Source organism: Crocuta crocuta, unplaced genomic scaffold, assembly GCF_008692635.1.
Source record: "Crocuta crocuta isolate KB4526 unplaced genomic scaffold, BGI_CrCroc_1.0 scaffold118, whole genome shotgun sequence".
Classification (NCBI taxonomy): Eukaryota; Metazoa; Chordata; class Mammalia; order Carnivora; family Hyaenidae; genus Crocuta; species Crocuta crocuta.
In genome coordinates, this window is record NW_027551558.1 from 16,682,686 (window position 1) to 16,700,510 (window position 17,825).

The 17,825-nt window shown below is 35.8% G+C and overlaps 1 protein-coding gene across 6 annotated transcripts in view; it reads right to left on the reverse strand.

The window, feature by feature from the left end:
- NRXN1 (neurexin 1) overlaps positions 1 to 17,825 on the reverse strand; it is a 1,134,059-nt gene that overhangs the window by 1,097,937 nt on the left and 18,297 nt on the right. Inside the window, exons 3-4 of one of the 6 annotated variants that reach the window (XM_077749166.1) lie at positions 12,822 to 12,833; positions 10,513 to 10,526 (exon numbers count right to left, since the gene is read on the reverse strand). The exons of the other annotated variants lie outside the window; for them this stretch is intronic. Coding sequence (XP_077605292.1) covers positions 10,513 to 10,526; positions 12,822 to 12,833 — 26 coding nt within the window. The remainder of the gene's footprint in view (positions 1 to 10,512; positions 10,527 to 12,821; positions 12,834 to 17,825) is intronic. 6 annotated transcript variants of the gene reach the window in all.

A 17,825-nucleotide genomic window follows, 5' to 3' on the forward strand; every position in this document is an offset into this window, starting at 1 on the left:
CACTGAGATAATTGATAATTCAATGAAGTAGCCAAGTATTTTTCCAAAAAGGACCATGCAGGGAATCATAGCTCAAGCTTAAGCAACAGCTGTACCTTATTTGCAAATGTTTTTTCTCTCATTTATCAACTATGTGAAGTTGCCTAAATTATGTATCCTGCCTAAAACATAAGTTCTCTCTTCTGAAAAATGGAAGCAGCAATAGTATCTACTCCACTAGGTTGTTAGGAGTATTAAATTAGGTTATCCATACAAATTCTCACCACAGCGGCTGGTAAATGGTAAGCACTCATCACACACAGATTATTTTCATTAATATTTCTGTTGCCCCAGTTTCCTATCTCTCCCTATTCATAATACCCTCCTTTCTTGTCTTTTAATTTCATTATCTTATTTTTTTACTTTTTCTTCTCTCTTTCACTTATTTTTCTTTTTCTCAAAACTCAGGAACTTAGGTCCTCACAGAATTCTCTCTCTTTTTTTAACTCAGTGTTTTTAAGATATTATAAAAATATGTTAATTTTTCCTGCTTGGAGGGATGGTCCGTAAGAAGCATTTTAAAACCAGAATATTTTGAAATATGTGAAGTTTTATTTGCAATATCCTCAATTCTTCTTACAAACACTTTTTAAATCCAGTTTCAAAAAATATGCATAAAGCACATGGATGGCTCAGTTAGTTGAGTATCCAACTCTTGATTTCCGTTCAAGTCATGATCTCACGGTTGTGAGATCAAGCCCCATGTCCGGCTTTGTGCTGGGTGTGGAGTCTGCTTAAGATTCACTCTCTGCCTCTCTCTCTAAATATAAATGTATATAGATAGATCTATACATAGAGAGAGAGGTATATAAATCCATAGATATATAGTGAACATTTTTTTTTAAGTTTCTGAGAGAGAGAGACAGTGCAACCAGGGGAGGGTCAGAGAGAGAGAGGGAGACACAGGATCTGAAACAGGCTCCAGACTCTGAGCTAGCTGTCAGCACAGAGCCCGACATGGGGCTCAAATCTACAAACCGTGAGATCATGACCTGAGCCGGCTCATGACCTAAGTCGGCTGCCTAACCGACTGAGCCACCCACGTGCCCTTATAGTGAACATTTTAAATGTTCTCTTGACTTCTTTGCCTCTTGCCTTATGAAGGAAGAATAGTTAATGGAAACATTGTTCTGCCTTGTATTGAGGGGGATCTGCAGGGCTTAACGTTTTTTGATTATGTCATCAAGTAAAGACACAGCCTTCTACTTCTCTTATTTCTCCTCTCCATTCTTAATACTTTTCTAATTTACATTTGGACCCGCATTCTTCATTGGATCCTATTTAAAAAATGATTTCTGCTCTCCCAACTCTTAATAAGACAACACCTGGCTAACTTTGTTTTTCTCCCACAGGCTCTATCCCAGACTACATACTCACATGCTGCCCAAGGTGCTGACAATGACATAAAGAACAATCTTGCCTAGGATGACACCTCAACATTTCTCAAATCCTCGACTTCTTCTCTGGGATATGTATAAATGGAGACAGAAGAGAATAGTAGTAGGGAAATATGCACTTTGGGGCATCCAAAAGAACTGGCTCTGTGTTCTGGATCTATGATCATTCATGTATTTATTTACTCTTTTCTTCATGTATTCATACATTCATTCAGCAAAATACTTCCTGACCATCTGCTGTGTGTGCCATATTAGAACCTGGAAATACATTAGTGACTGAGACAGACTTCGTTTTTTCTCTCAAAGAAACAGCAGGTTGTTTGTTGTCCTAGTAAGCTTTAAGCTTCTCTGTTTCATTTTTCTCCGCAGAAGTGGGGAAATAAATCCTTAGGTCACACACTTACTGAATGTGAGAATTAAGTAAGACTCACCAAGACATACACAAATATTTGTAATTTTTAAACAATATAAGGAATGTGATATTCCTTTTGACCTTCTCTCTCACTTTCTGAAAAAGTACCTCCTAAATAAGTTACCCCTAAGGGTGAAAACAAAAATCCAGCTATAGCATCTCACTGGCATAGATACTTGCGAGAATGGTGAACTGACTGTAATAAGAGGCCTAGGCAAACACTTTCTTCTGGGTGTTCTTATAATCCATTCAAAACTATGATATTATTACAACAGCTTATTAATAAACTATCAGCAGAACACATTGTCTTTCAAAATATCTTCACTCCTATATTAATGCTTTGCCTTTTCTTTCTAGTTCTCGTTAATTCTTGCAAGCCCTCTCCACACGTCAATGAAAAAGGAGAAAGACTTGGAAAACAAGACTAAAAAATAGTTTGGCATTACTATATACTAAATTTCAAAAAAAAAAAAAAACAGCTTCTCTAAAGTCTCAAGAATGGATTCAAGGGACACATTCTTCTGAGATAAAAAATAGCTTTTACAATACAAAGTATTGAAAGACACCAATACAATACAAACTTTTTATTCTTAATTTCATTCTTGTAACTTCAGTTTCAATAAAGGATTCCACTTGAAATGCTTGCCCATCTGGTGGCTGCTCTGGAATTTCTGTCACTACTCTCCAGACATTTTATCTACTTTTATTTACATCATAAGTGGCTCAAAAGGAAAAGTCTGTATCAAGAATGTGAATGCATGAATCTTTTAGTCTAAACACCTAAGATTTAGTCCAAAAGAAGGTAGGATAATACTTCAGAACCCAACCTGTTTTCTCTCAGTCTTCATGAAGAACTATCACCAAATCAATTGTGGGAGAGTGAGAAGGAAAGAGAAAGAGAAAATTAATAAACTTGACTGCTATTTCTATTGACAAAGTTCTCACCAAGATGTCAGCTTTCATTCTATATACTTAAAACCAGAAACTGCTCAATATCTGAATCTGATCCTTCAACCAAATAATGACCAATGAGTACCCAATGGCCTCCAATGAGAAGGCACCGAGGATGGATGCTGGTACCCATCAATATTACTGTTTTGTTTCATATTATACACACACACACACACACACACACACACACACACATTCTCCAAATACAAGCTAATGTAACTAGTGCTAATGCGTTTGAGTGCTAAAATAACATATGATTTATTTTATTCCTAGCCAACTAGTGATTTAGATATAAACACTAACTGCATTTTACAGAAAACAGAGGCTTTTAGAACTCAAATAACCTTGTACAAGGTCACACAGATAGCCAGCAATAGAAAGGATTTAAATATAAACATTCTGTCCTCAAATATTTCTTTAGCTATGCACAATACAACTTTAAAAGGCCAACTCCATCATTACCTAGCACACAGTAGGCATACAATAGGAAACCACACCTAGCACATCAGTGAATCTGAGGGCCCCAAAATAGGCTTAGTGCTTATCAAAGGCACAGCTCACTAGAGCCAGAATGCTGCCTATTATAAAAATAAGCTGTCGGCTAGACCTGAAAGAAATCAAGGAGGCCCCAGAGGATTAAGGAGAAGATATAATGAAAATCAGGAAGCTGGTTTAATGAGAAAGAAATTCAATATACTTTGCCTCTCCTTCAATCTCTTTGTGTTTGGTGTACTCATCTAGGAACGACTCAGTCTGTTTCTTGTTCTTTCTTACTATTGCTTTTCTTTTTCATATAGCCTAGAAACTATTCATGTTTCTTTAGAAGCACAGGGCCAGAACAGTTTCTGGGGAAGATTTAAAAAAGTATGGACTATAAGAAAACATAACATATAGGTTAACTGCAAATAAATATCTTTGGAAGTTTTTGCCAAGCGTATAGGTACAACGGTATAAAACAAAATTTACGAAGTGCATGAATTTACAGAATAACTGTAAAACTTTTTTGTTTTATTTATTTCTGAGAGAGAGAAAGAGAGAGACAGCATGAGCAGGGGAGGACCAGAGAGAGAGGGAGACACAGAATCTGAAACAGGCTCCAGGCTCTGAGCTAGCTGTCAGCACAGAGCCCGACATGGGGCTCGAACCCACGAACCGTGAGATCATGACCTGAGCTGAAGTCGGACACTTAACCGACTGAGCCACTCAAGCACCCTAATAACTGATTTTTTATGATCAAAAACTACATAAATGAAGCCCTCTCTAATGACCTCTAAAATAACACATACAAGAAACTCCAAAACAGAGGACATACAAGGAGCAGGGAGGGGGAAAAAAAAAGTATTAATAGGAATTAGTACCTTTAATAAGGAAAGGTAAATGATAGTTATGGGAGAAAATAGTTACCTATTGTTTACAAGGAAAACTAATTTCAGGGTAATTAGATTGGAAGACAACATAAAGATGTCCTAATTCTTTGATCTCACTAAATGACAATGGAAGCCCAAATAATGTACATCATATGCACATTTATATGATGAATGTACAGCTCTTCCCACCACACAAACTACCCTCAAAATTTTTATCACATAAAAAATGCAGTACTAAGTTGCTTCCTTATCTTTTATTTGCAGCTCCCTTTGATCCTTAGATTTGTTCTTTTATATTTCATTACTTCAGTCCTTCAAACCTTCCCTTTATTACTCGGTGGCTGAATCTGTGTTTCAATCTAACTTTATTCTATTAATCAAGGCTTAATTCTACAACTTATCATCATTCTTTTAATTTTTCAGACCATCACCTGAATTCCTTGCCATAAAGAACAAAAAAAAAAAGGTGTCATAAAAGTTGTCTGCACGCTTATAGTTCATGATAAAATGTGCTTCATTCCTGTAAAATGCTATGTAGGTGGAATGCTAGGACAATTTTAGTTTCCACACTACAAAGATAGTTCCATAGACCATCTTACAATTCACAGTAAGCTTCTCAATCACTATTTGCAAAGGATTCTTCACAACAATAATTTTATCCAGAACTTCCTTCTCTGGTCTATCTAAGCCCTCCACTGGCATGAGGAAAGCCATCCACTGTCACGTTGAAAAGGGAAACCCTGAGTACCTCACAAGTATTTGTTATTTAACTGGTGCATATTTTACCCTTGAACACCTCTCTATATTCCTATACTCACTATTCTAACTCATCTTTCCAGAACACCCATTTTGGTTCCCAGGGTACACAACAAAATCTAACAAACAAGTTTTAGGTTTTGTTTACAATGTTCTTTGTACTAGACGCAGTTAGAAGCATTCCACATTCATCATTTACTGCCTTGTTTCAAGATAGGAACTGTCACTGTCCCCTTGCCTAGATGAGAAGACTGATAATCTGATTGTTGTCATAGACTTGGACCTAGGCATTTTAGATTTAGAATATGTACTCTTAAGTACTAAGTTTCACTAATAAACATGCCCATAAACACACACATATTTAATAAACTACATTGAGGCTAAATGTCAGCTGTATTTTATCTTCTGTCCTTCAAGGAACACATTCATAAGAAAAAAAGTATACACTAAAATACGGAGAAAACCTAAACTCAAGTTCCCAACTGTACTGATCTCTAGTCAAAAGCATTCAGGTCTGCACAGATCCCCACATTTTCAGAGTTTATCAAGATTTTCCTCTACAGGGAAAAGGTACACAACCAGAGAGGCAAAGAAGAAAGAGTAAGCCAAAGACCTAAGCTTGCATCTATTCTGTGACAAACCTCATCATATTCAGAGAAAGAATTCTCAAATTCCCTTCCATAGGAATATGACTAATTTAGATGCAGTTCACTGCTGGAAAATGCATTAGGTGAGTGTCATGAATCCAGAAAATGCTTAATAAATATCAACAGATAATTACCAATGTTATAATGTAAGTTACAATATAATATACACATCTGAGTTTTTATTTTTTATTTATTTTTTTTAATGTTTTATTTATTTTTAGGAGAGAGAGAGAGACAGCATGAGCAGGGGAGGGTCAGAGAGAGAGGGAGTCAGACTCTGAAACAGGCTCCAGGCTCTGAGCTGGCAGTCAGCACAGAGCCCGACGCGGGACTCGAACCCACGAACCGTGAGATCATGACCCAAGTGAAAGTCGGACGCTTAACCGACTAAGCCACCCAGGCGCACCCACATCTGAGTTTTTAAAAAGCATAAATTTAAAATAGGGTTTTAGATTACATACAAGGGACACCAACTGCAAAATTAACCCCATGAAAGCTACAGCAAGCACATGATGCAAAAAACCTGCACCTTACTTGGTAACTAAATATGAACAGTTATGCAGCTATACAGGCTTTTTATTCTTTTCTTCAAAATTCCTTCTCAATATGATTTTCAGTTTTAAGTTAAAGTCACTCAAGCTTGAAGAAAAGTATTTGCACTCAGTTCAAGATAAATATAGAGTAATAATCTTGAATACAAATAATCATGGGAAAAGGAATACATCAATGGGAGCATTTACTGAGGCCTCATCTATCAATCAATATGTCACTTATTATCAATTTGGGGGACAGCTACATTGCTTTAAGGGCTGATAAAAGGGTCCAATCAGGGAAATAATGAATTGTCAAGGTGAAAAGGATCACAAAGGTCATTTGGTCCCACCTTCTAGCTTTCCAGATGAAAACACTGAGACACAGAGAGGAATAATGACTACCCCAGTGTCACAACATCAGTCAATGACAGAGAAAAGTTAAGAGTTCAGAGGGGCCTACACCTGAGAGACTACATTTGAAAATGAGAGAATCTTGGAAGGGGCCACTAGATTTTAAATAAACTCTGCATCACATCTGGTAGTTTATCTTTCAGTCAAGAAAAAATGCCTCTGTAGACATGTCCTGGCTTTATATAGAGTAGGCCAGCTCAGAGATTCACAGCAATAATTCTTGTGTGACTAAGCAAAGGCCTCAGCTGCTATAAAGCCCTACATGCTTTCATCTCCTCGCTGTCATCCTGGTCCAGTCTCTCACTGTAGGAAGGGACCTTAGAGGTAGTAACTTCAGCTTTCTAAAAAATTCAGATGATTTTGGTAGATAAGCATTTAAATAGGTTATGTTCTTCTAAGTCTATACACAATTCTTTAATAAGGCTATTAGAGAAGGGAGTCTCGGGTATGTGGATATACATATACACACATATATGACTTTGACAATAAATAGTGAATACGTTCTACAAGCAGGTATCTTAGAAATACTAAGGTCCTGTAACTAAAATAAAACAATCACTTCTCTGGAAAGATGATAAATGGGCAGTATGTGGGAGGAAAATGGTGGTAACATTTTTTTTTTTACTTTTATTTTTTGTTTTTTTTTTATTTTTTAACTTTTTTTTAATTTGTATTTTTATGGCACAATGCTACAACTGTGTATGTACTCCGCCTAAAGAATATTAGCTTGAAGGAAACCATCATCTCACAACTTCTTCCAGGAAAGCCTAGATGGAAATTGGTGAACCGGGGTGAGGTAAGAGAAGGCGGGCTGAATTTAGGCCTCTTGCCTAACAAGCTGAATCATGTAGTGTAAGCAGAAGACTAGTTCAAACCAGCTTAAGTCTTGTATGCATGGATATATTTGTGCTTACATGTACATATGTATTTATTTTTCACATATTTAATTAATGTCAAATATAGTAGTGATAATGGAAAACAGCCCTGGAATAAAAACCACAAAACTTCATTTCACATCCCAGATAAGCATTAACCTGGCTTCTGGCCTTCATCAAACCAAGAGCTTCAGGATTCTAGAGGTAGAAAAACAAAATCTCAGAAATTGCCCAGGGAAAATCCCCCATCTCATAGATGGGGAAATTGTGCTTAAGCCTTGTACAAAAGCCAAGTTCTAGGTAACTAACTGGCTGAGCCAGGACTCAGCAAGGAACCAGTCAGTCTAAGCTCCTTTGATAATATCTTCCAGTTAAAGCCCACCTTTCACAGATTCCCTTGATATTTAAATTCTTCCCATTATCAAGAATTTACCAAACTCACAAAAGTAGAGAGTGAGCATTATAATTGGGCTAGTACAGAAATGGAGTTTCTCCATCTCAGTTATAATTACCTACCTTGTAGGTTGCACTGAAGAGAAATGAATTCATGAGGACTTTCTCCTTTTTTTTATGGATCATGAAATTTAAAAAGTTGCAACAAAACATATGAAATAAGTCATTAAGTTTGTATATTGTGCATAGCAATTCATCACAATTTCTTTAAATACAGTTTTTTTAACAGTTTTTTTTTAATTTGGGGAACAAACTTTTCTCCAGGGAAATATCTCCCAGTTTTAATATATAAATGGTAAACACTTTAATTTAGACAACCTGAGAAGTATTTCTGAAGACAAACCTATAATGAACACAATTTCTTAAATAAAACATGGATTGTTTACGCACTTACATGTATTTTTATTATGGAGTGCTATGAAGATTTTTGAATTTTTAGAAGAGATGAAATCAAAAGGGAGGACCAGAAGAAAATGTACTTTCCAAAAAGGCCAAGTCTAGTTTGGAAAATAGAAGCAGGGTCATCATTAATAGCAGCCAAAGGAAGACAGACCAAAAGCTGTTTATATTTACACTAGGGAATCTTTCCACTTGATGAAAATTCCCATGCTACTTCATCCCTTCCTTATGTAATCCTGCCCATTAACTATAATACAAACATTTTAAATCAGGCATTTTTTCCAAAAAACCCAGTAAGTTTATTAGACACAAGCAATACTGATACGCAGTAAATTGTTACTCACCCATACACATGCACAGAGAAAACAGTAAGTCAGATATATTTCAGCTGCATTTAAATGAATGCCCTCATTCCAAGGGTAAGCCCTCTAGGGCTAACCTGAATGCCTCTGCAAACAGGAGGCTGACAGGCAGGAGCCATTTCTCCTGTAGCATCCCAGGAAAATCTCTCTCATTCAAATTGCCTTTTACATTAATGGACATACCAAAAGGATTTGCATTCATTTATGCATGAATCATATTGTTTTACTACTTCGGAGATAATGGACTGCATTCACCTCTTACCATGTTGGACTCCAATAGATTTTCAAAAAGGAACTTTGGCTGGACACAACTTAGATAAATGTTATTAAGTATACGATTGCATCAGGATGTGTATATAGCGTATTTAGAACGTGGCTGCCACATATTTAAATGCTCCATTAAAAAACTATTAATGTTACGATGAGAAAATAAATCTACAGTAAAGTGGTACTGATGACAGAAACATATTTTAATATCCTGTAGGAAGATTTCTGGTATTTCAAAGTATTTTACAAACTTCTGTATAATACATAAACTACCACAGGGGGATCTCCTTCAAAACAAGGACCTTCTTTCCCACACATAGTACACTATCAATACAATATATATTTGTAAAATGAATTAAGAAATGAATGAAATGTAGATAGCCCAGTGTTAGAAACTACAGTTCTTAGAATATTATACAAAAATGTGTCTGAATAAGGTGACGAGAGCAAAGGATTCCCAGAAAATTAAAGGTAAAAATGACTAACATACTATTATCTTGTTGAAAATATACTCTGCAAAATAGGCTTACAGCAAGAACTTAGCTGTTGCAGCAAAGTATGCTTCCAAATGCTTAAACCCAAAGAACCCTAACCCATTTTGCCAGCATGACTGTAGATCCCCTCACTGGTATTACTCCTTTGTGCAATTTGCTAGCAAAGGACCCAGAGTTGAAGAAGAAAGGCAAACACCACATGGCAATTCTTTAATCCGGGTTATCTTTTTTGTTCCACTATAATCATTCTCACTTATTCATTGTTTTCTTCAGTAAATATTTATCGAGTTCCTATTATGTGGCATACTCAGTAGACAGATATGGCCCTTGCCTTCCCTGAGCTTAGTCTGGAATAAAAGGTCACTGGGAGAGAGTCTGTTTGTATGGGGCTGGGAGATCACAGCCGAGTAAGAGGGAAAAGAAGCTGCACTTCCTGAAATCTCTTATGTGGCAAGCACAGCACTCAGGGCTCCTTCCCCAGAGTTCCTCCTTTCAGAAAATGGCCCCAGCAGTCATCCAGATACTCTGGTCAATCATTTTTGAGTCATCTCTGATTATGTTCTTTTACTCCCACCCTACTGTACAAACCATCAGCAAAGTCTGTCCCTGTGCTTTCGAAATGTGTACTAACATAGACCGATTCTTCACACCTTCTCCACAGTCCATCATCACATCTGGTCAACAGGATGGTTCCTCTACTGCCTGTCTTAAGCCCCTACCAGTATTCTCTCTGGAGTGGCTGGAACAGAAACAATGCCATCCCCCTTTTCCAATACTTCATAGGTGTCTTGTTGCATTTAGAATGACAATTTATGTTCATGTTGTGGACTATCAAATCCAACATAATCTGGCTCCCAGTTACCATGCCAATCTCTCTCAGTCTCTGTTGTGCTCAGCGTGTTCAATCACTCTGGCCTCCATGTTCTCCCTGAGTATTCAAGCACACTTCCACCTCAGACCTGCTGCATGTGCAATACGGCATTTTACCTCAGAACTGCATGCTCCTTTCTTGTGTTTACTCAGGTGTCGCCTTCTCAGACGGCCTGACATGATCACCCCACCTAAAATCAAAATGCCCCTTAACCAATCTCTATGCACTTGCTGTTTCATTTTCTTCACACCACTTGCTGTTTCCTGACATCAGAATACATCATGTAATAACACTACTGATTTTTCTTCATCACCTGCCTTACCATCTGACCAGACCTGCAGGAGCAGGGCTTTGTCCTTATATGGCTCAGCATCTACAAGAGTACACAAAATGTAGCAAGAGCTAAGAAAATAATTTTTGAGAGAACAAATTATTTCATGAAATCCCTACAATCTCTGAGGTTGCTTATATCATTACTATTCTATAGTCAAAAACAGTAAGATGAAAAGATATAACACAACCATTTTTGGAAACAGATGAAAGGATTCAGGAAATAGTCCTCCCCCTACGTTTGAGGACTAGATGCCTACGATAGGATGGAAACAATGAGGAAACAGAAATATGAAAAACAAGGTGTTTTTGTTTTTAAATTTCTAATTTCCTTAATTTTAATACTACAAATTAATACTTTAGGAAAAACTCTACTTTACTTCAGTAACTCAATTTGCCTCATTAATTCCAAGTCAAAAATTAAATACCAAAAATAATGGTCATTGCTTACAAAAGATGAAAAATGATGGAAAACATATAGTGGCCATGATTAATTACTGCCCCATTTTTCTGCTTCCATAACAGACACAGGACAAACTTATATGTGCGGCCAGGCACAAATTATAATTTGAAAGTAAGGCAGAGAACAATATAGTTGGAACTTGCAAGGACACAGGAGATTACAGCCAAAGAAACACTGGAAAGTATGAGGGTTACAGAGGACTATAAGATCTTTAGTGGATGAGTGGATGAGTAGGTTTTGTGTTTTCTTTTAGCATATCCTCAGGACTGAATGGATGCTTTGTGTGCTAAACAGAGTAAAGCTCAAGTCAAGTTTGCTGCCTCCATATGGTGCCAACCACATATGCACAATGGTAGATTTAATGAAGGCAAACAAAGAAAAGGAGAAGTCGGTTTCCTAGAAAAGGCACTGTGTTGCTAGGACTTTAATGAGTAAGAGTTCAAATGCAAGCCAGAGCAAAAGTCAAACTTAGAATATCATTTTGTTGGTGGCTTTCCAAAACAGCAATTTGATAAAAGAGCATCTGCAAGTCTTTTATCTGCAAACTTAATTTTATTATTACACCATACTGTACTTAAAATAAAAACAGACACACACATTTATTAAAATTGTACTGAATGAATCACTTAGGCTTTGATCTCCTACACCAGTTTTAGTAAGCTCCTTTAAAGGGACATCAGTTAGGCATACTTTCTCCTTTTTTTGCAAATAATGCTCTCAGAATATTCAAACTTTATCAAAAATTTAGGCATAGCAAACATAAAAAATAAACTATCTCCCATTCATGCTGTTTAATGCAGGCAGAAGTCTTATTTGATTCTTGATATGAAAAAATAAAATTTTACATTTAATGACATTTCTTAAATGTTGTCTGACACAATACACTAAAAAACTTTTTAAGACACAATTAGAAGCACTATTAAAATGTAGTGTTTCTAGGAAAGTACTCTTTTCATCAACTGACATATCTCCCTAGAAAATAAAATCTAACTTCATATTGTGAAGGTTTTGACTTATTTGCTGTAGAACACCACTGCTTTTGTGTTTCAAAATACAAAGTAAGAGACTCCTATAATGATGAATTTGTTAAAATAACTTTACATATGTTTCTCTACATAAGAAAAACACATTCATTTTCCAGTACATATAAAGAGTTTTGTTATGAATCTAAAACTCTCTTCTGCACACTAAGGAATAAAGTGACCCAAATAGGCCAGACAAAAGAATTCTCTATAAATGTAATAAAAAGAGAAAAAAAGTAGACAGTTCATCAGAAATTTTACATCACATATAAGAGACGATTAAATATAATTTCTGAAGTGTTTTTTCTGTGCTAAGAATGGAATGATGTCGGGCCCCTGGGTAGCTAAATGGATTGAGCATCTGACTTTTGATTTCGGTTTGGGTCAGGATCCCAGAGTCATGAGATAAAGCCCTGCACTGGGCTCTGCACTGAGCATGGAGCCTGCTTGGGATTCTCATTCTCATTCTCATTCTCATTCTCTCTCTCTCTCTCTCTCTCTCTCCCCCTCCTCCCTCTCCCCATCTTCCCACTCATGCTCTCTCACTCTAGAAATAAAAATAAAAATAAAATAATGAAATAAAATAGATTCTGGGTAAGAAAACAAAAGAAACATGCAGAGCCTAAAAAAGACTCAACAGCCACTGAATAAATATTTGCTTTCAATACAGGTTATTTCTGTCTTTGGTTGCTCTACAGCTCTTCTCTCTCCATCTTGACAGTATTTTGTATTTTCTTTGGGCGTGTCACTGACTTAGTTGATATTTTATTACATGGCAATATACCTATTTTAAACTTATGAATATTTTGGAAAATTAAGTTTCCTGAAAGTAACTTTAAAGTACATGATTTTATAAATAAACATTTGTTAAAATGAAATTTCAGGAGAACAGCACTTTGCTGTTATTTTTTCCCTTCATCTATAAATTGTGATGTATTATCTGACATTAAAGGGCTATCACTAACTGGGTGAAAACACTTCTTCACCCATTTAGAGAAGTACTCGTCTTACATCAAGATAACTGGAAGTATGGATTAGAAGGAAGTGGGGTTTGTAAGCATGGAAACAAAAATTAAAGGAATGGGTAAAGCCCTGAGAGGTATTAATTTTAGAGGATGGTAAAACTTAATGAATCTTGCATCAAAAGATAAACAATACTGAATAGTAACTAGAGTATGCGTGTCTGCCTACATTTTTTTTTTTTTTTTTTGCAAAAATTAGCCAATTTATTGACGATGGTATGTTCATTTGGCCACTCCTCGTTCCTCTGATGACTCTGTTAACTGGATCTACAACCTACATCTTCCTCTGGGCTTCACCGTGTGCTCTCCTTTTTCATTTCTGTTTCTCATTCTTTCCATTTCAATTCAACAATTAGCCTACCCATATCTTAATCACTCAATTCTAGGCCTCCCCTTATTTCTCAAGAACAAATCCAGTTTTCATTGCATTTCTAGATACAGAGGAAGTTAACACTCTTCCAAATATGTGTCCATCTATTGGCAGTCACGGGCCTTAATGTGGGTGCACAGTCACTTATTTCCAGTCCTGCTTTCCACCCAAGACCTACCTTTGTAGTCACAGCAGTCTTTTCTAAAATTATAATCTTATACTATTTCCTGTTCTCGTAACTCTATTGTCCAGTCAAAAGGTAAGTTGCATGCCCTTTAACAGAGCTTACAAGACTTGCACAGCTTAGTTTGTAGACTGCATTAAGTCACTTTCACCATTTTTTCCTCTCTGTGCCATGAATTCTAAAACTATTTTCAGCTCTTCAAATGAGGCACAGTGTCTTCTTGCATACTCTCTTTCTCTTTTACCTTCTGTTCCCTTAGTTAATTCCTAGGCATATTCAAATCTCACCTCAGCTGTCTTATTTCTCTCTTTGGGAGGACTTCTGTACCTACATCTGAGTTTTATATATGTTATCATTAGTGTTGTTCATTCTACATTGTAGTCTGACCTTATACACATCTGTACAGAATATAAACTCCATAAAAGGAGTGACCAGGGCACCCGTAATCACACATATATTCCTAGTACCTAAGCCCAATGCCTTTAAATATTGCTTAAAATGTCATAACTATTTAAAATTTTCTCTCTGGTGTCTCAATTACCACCTTAGACACTACAATGAGCTATAGCTATTGATCCATTTTTACTTCAGGGTTCCATTTTGTAATAAACTATCTTTGTTTTGATATGTAATTGGATATATGTTTCAGATAGTTATCAAAGGATTAGTAAAACTTTGAATTTTCTGATATACTTTTGGAATGCATAGATAGCACACAAAGAAAAAATTATTGTCCTAAGAAAAACTGATGCAACACCCATTTATGGGTTTTGGAATCTAAGGAGGGACAAAAATGTATTGCACTACAATTTCTTAATTATTTACAGAAGTTTTGGTGACACTACAGGAACACCAGGAATATAATGAGTAATTTATGAAATAAATGCAAAGTCAAATTAAGTTACCTGGCAGTTGTTAAAGGTTTAGGAAAAGCATGCAAAATATATAGTCAACCACCACACCCTTAAGAACGTAGTTTTACCTATATCCTTTTCTGTGTGTTTTACATATAATTTTTTCTCTGTTTGTGAAATTACAGACAACTGAGAGTTTTGAAAGGAGAAAAGAGTAATAATGGTTTAATAAACATTTTCAGGAATGCATTTTTACATGAATGTTTCTTAAACTGGGTAAATTTTGAAATAAAATATCATCATAAAATATATTTAGCTAAAATTTAACCAATAAAAAGAGTCATGGTAAGCAGAGGTTAGGAAGAAAAACTCTCTAAGCTATTTTCTTCTTTTCAATAGTTCTCTTCTTAGTAGGTACATTGTTTGAATGTTTTATGATGAGAAATAAGCCAAAATATTATGGAAAAAAATCACAAGCCTTAAAAAGCCTAATATATAGCCTTCAAGCCTTATATATTGCCTTATAGCCTTAAAAGAGTAAGAAATGCTAGAAAAAATAATTACTCTTTCACAGAGGGGAAGAAGAAGACAGAACCAGGAACACACTAATGAACATATAAAGAAAATGAGAGCTGAAAACAGGACTTTGTATATATGTTGAGGTTTGCCTACAGTCTTCCAGTAAAGTCTTTGGAAAACATACCTAGAAGTTTCTTCTTGGTCATTACCAGCAATACATCATTTAGTTGGGAAATGCATTCATCTATACATAAAACAGATAAAGTAAAAAGAAAAATATGAAAGTCAAATTGGCTAAAAGCAAATTCCAAATAAAAGGGAAACGTCAAAATTTAAGAGGATCTCAAACGCTATTATGCTTTCTAAAAAGAGGTGGTTGGCTCTTAATCACTTGTATATGTGATTCCACAAGGTCCACACAAACTATTCTAAGTTGTGAGTGTTGACCGTGGAGACACAGGGGAGAAAGCCTGGGGCTGTAGAGGCAAATGAAGTCTATGTTCAAATTCTCTCCCTGAATGAAAATAATCAAACAAACTTAATTGAAGTGGTGAGAGTTAAACAAGATAACATACATAAAATTGATGATACCAGTATATAGTAGATGATCAATAAGTATCAATCCCTTCTCTTCCTCTTATTCAAGGCATTTTAAAAATTTATTATTAATTTCACTTCATATAACATAATTTTATTTACTTATTTTTTAATGAATAGGATATTTTAAATGTTTATTTTGAGAGAGAGAGAGAGAGAGAGAGTGCACGCGCAAGGGAGAAGCAGAGAGAGGAGAGAGAGAATCCCAGGCAGGTTCCATGCAGTCAGCATAGAGCCCTATGCCAGGCTCCACCTCACCAATTGTGAAATCACAACCTGAGCTGAAATCAAGGGTTGGCAAGTTAACCTACTGAGCCACCCAGGTGTCTCATACATAATTTTAAATTATGTATAAACACTATCAGTACATACTAATAGCCATTAGAATAATGGTAATTCCACAACTTGAAGTATTTAAAATTTTTTTTTTTTTTTTTGAGAGAGAGAGAGAATGAGCACATGTGGGGAAGTGGGGCAGAAGAAAAAGAAAGAATCCCAAGCAGGCTCCACACTCAGCTCAGAGCCTGACATGGGGCTCAATCTCATGACTGTGAGATCTTGATCTGAGGGGAAATCAAAAATTAGATGCTCAACCAACTAAGCCACTCAGGAACCCCAAGTATTTTAACTCTTTATGAATAGTCATAGAAATAAAATATTTTTTGGACTTTAAAAAAAAAAAACTTGTCTATTTATATTTTTCAAAAGATTTCCTTTAATTTAGTAACAATATTACAATTTTTTGCAGAGGTAAATCACATTAGCCTTTTAACTTTGGTTTGTGTTTGGGTTTGTTTCAAATGGGAAAATCAGAGATATACAATGAGGAAGCAAATATTCAATAAGGCATAGCTAATTGATGGGAAAGCAAAACAAAATAAACAAACAAAAAAAACCCACCAATTAATCATTCTATGAATATCTTTAGTTCCCACTGAAACCATGAGTTAATGGAGTGCCTGGGTAGTTCAGTCGGTTAAGCGTTGGACTCTTGATCTCAGCTCAGGTCATAATCTTATGGTCCTAGGATTGAGCCTCACACTGAGCTCTACACTGGCACGGATCCTGCTTGGGATTCTCTCTCTCCTCTCTCTCTATACCCCTCCCCCACTCACACACACACTCTCTCTTTCTCCAAATCAATAAACTTTTAAAATAAAGTAAAATAAAATAAAATAATAAAATACAATGTGTATGAAATCATGAGTTGGTAAATAATCTGGATAGTCTGCATAAATTCTTGCCACTTAATTCAAATCTTGCCCTGAATAATTTCAAGGAGGTGACCCATAAAGGCTAGATCCGAGTTACATATTGCAGCAAGTGGAAAGATCTAAGACTTTTCTCCACAGAATTTTAGCATTTTCTACAGAAATTCAGTTGTGCAAGCACCTGAATAGCATGAATAATTGGCTCATACCAGCTAAATCTTTGAGAAAGAGGTAAAAGCCATTTGGGGTTAGATATGAAAAACTTTATGCAACAAATGCATATTTGGAAACTGCAAAATGAGCATGCAAATCAATTTATATGCATGGGTGAATGAATATAGATGAGCTATTTTCAAAGTATAGGCATCCTGGTGTAGCATAAGATATCTGTACAAAAGGAATAGGAAGGAGGTGAATTGCTCAGCTTAGTCATCCATTTACAATTTTCAATGGAAAATTGCATTGTCAGTTTTCATTATGCCTGCACAAATTTAGACAAATTAAAGAGTCAACTAAGTAATTATTGATAACATACATGTGTGTGAAGTAAAGCAGGAAAGCCTTGTCAGTCATTTGGAACTTTTCAGATGTTTCTAGGAGTTCTATTAGGAAGAGGAGACATTACTAGGATGATGATACACCTGATGATGAGACCAATTTGAGACACAGCACTGATTTATTCAGCCATCTCTCTAATGTGGGATTGGAGAAGGTGAGGGCAGCAGGAGATTTTGTAAATGGAACATTAAAACAAATCACTCCCCTACTGAGAAGAAATAATATATCTGCTTCCAGACCCTGTACCTTATTTGGATTCCTCTATTAAATGCCAGGAGAATGATCATTCAACCTGACAAATGGGTATAAGTTAAATAAATAAATAAATACATAAATAAATAAATAATCAATCAATCTTTGGAATGATACAGAATTTAAATTCTATAATTCTCTTTTTTTATGACATTCTTTTAGAATATATCCTGCAAGGTTAGTGCCACATTTTATTCTGACAACAGGAA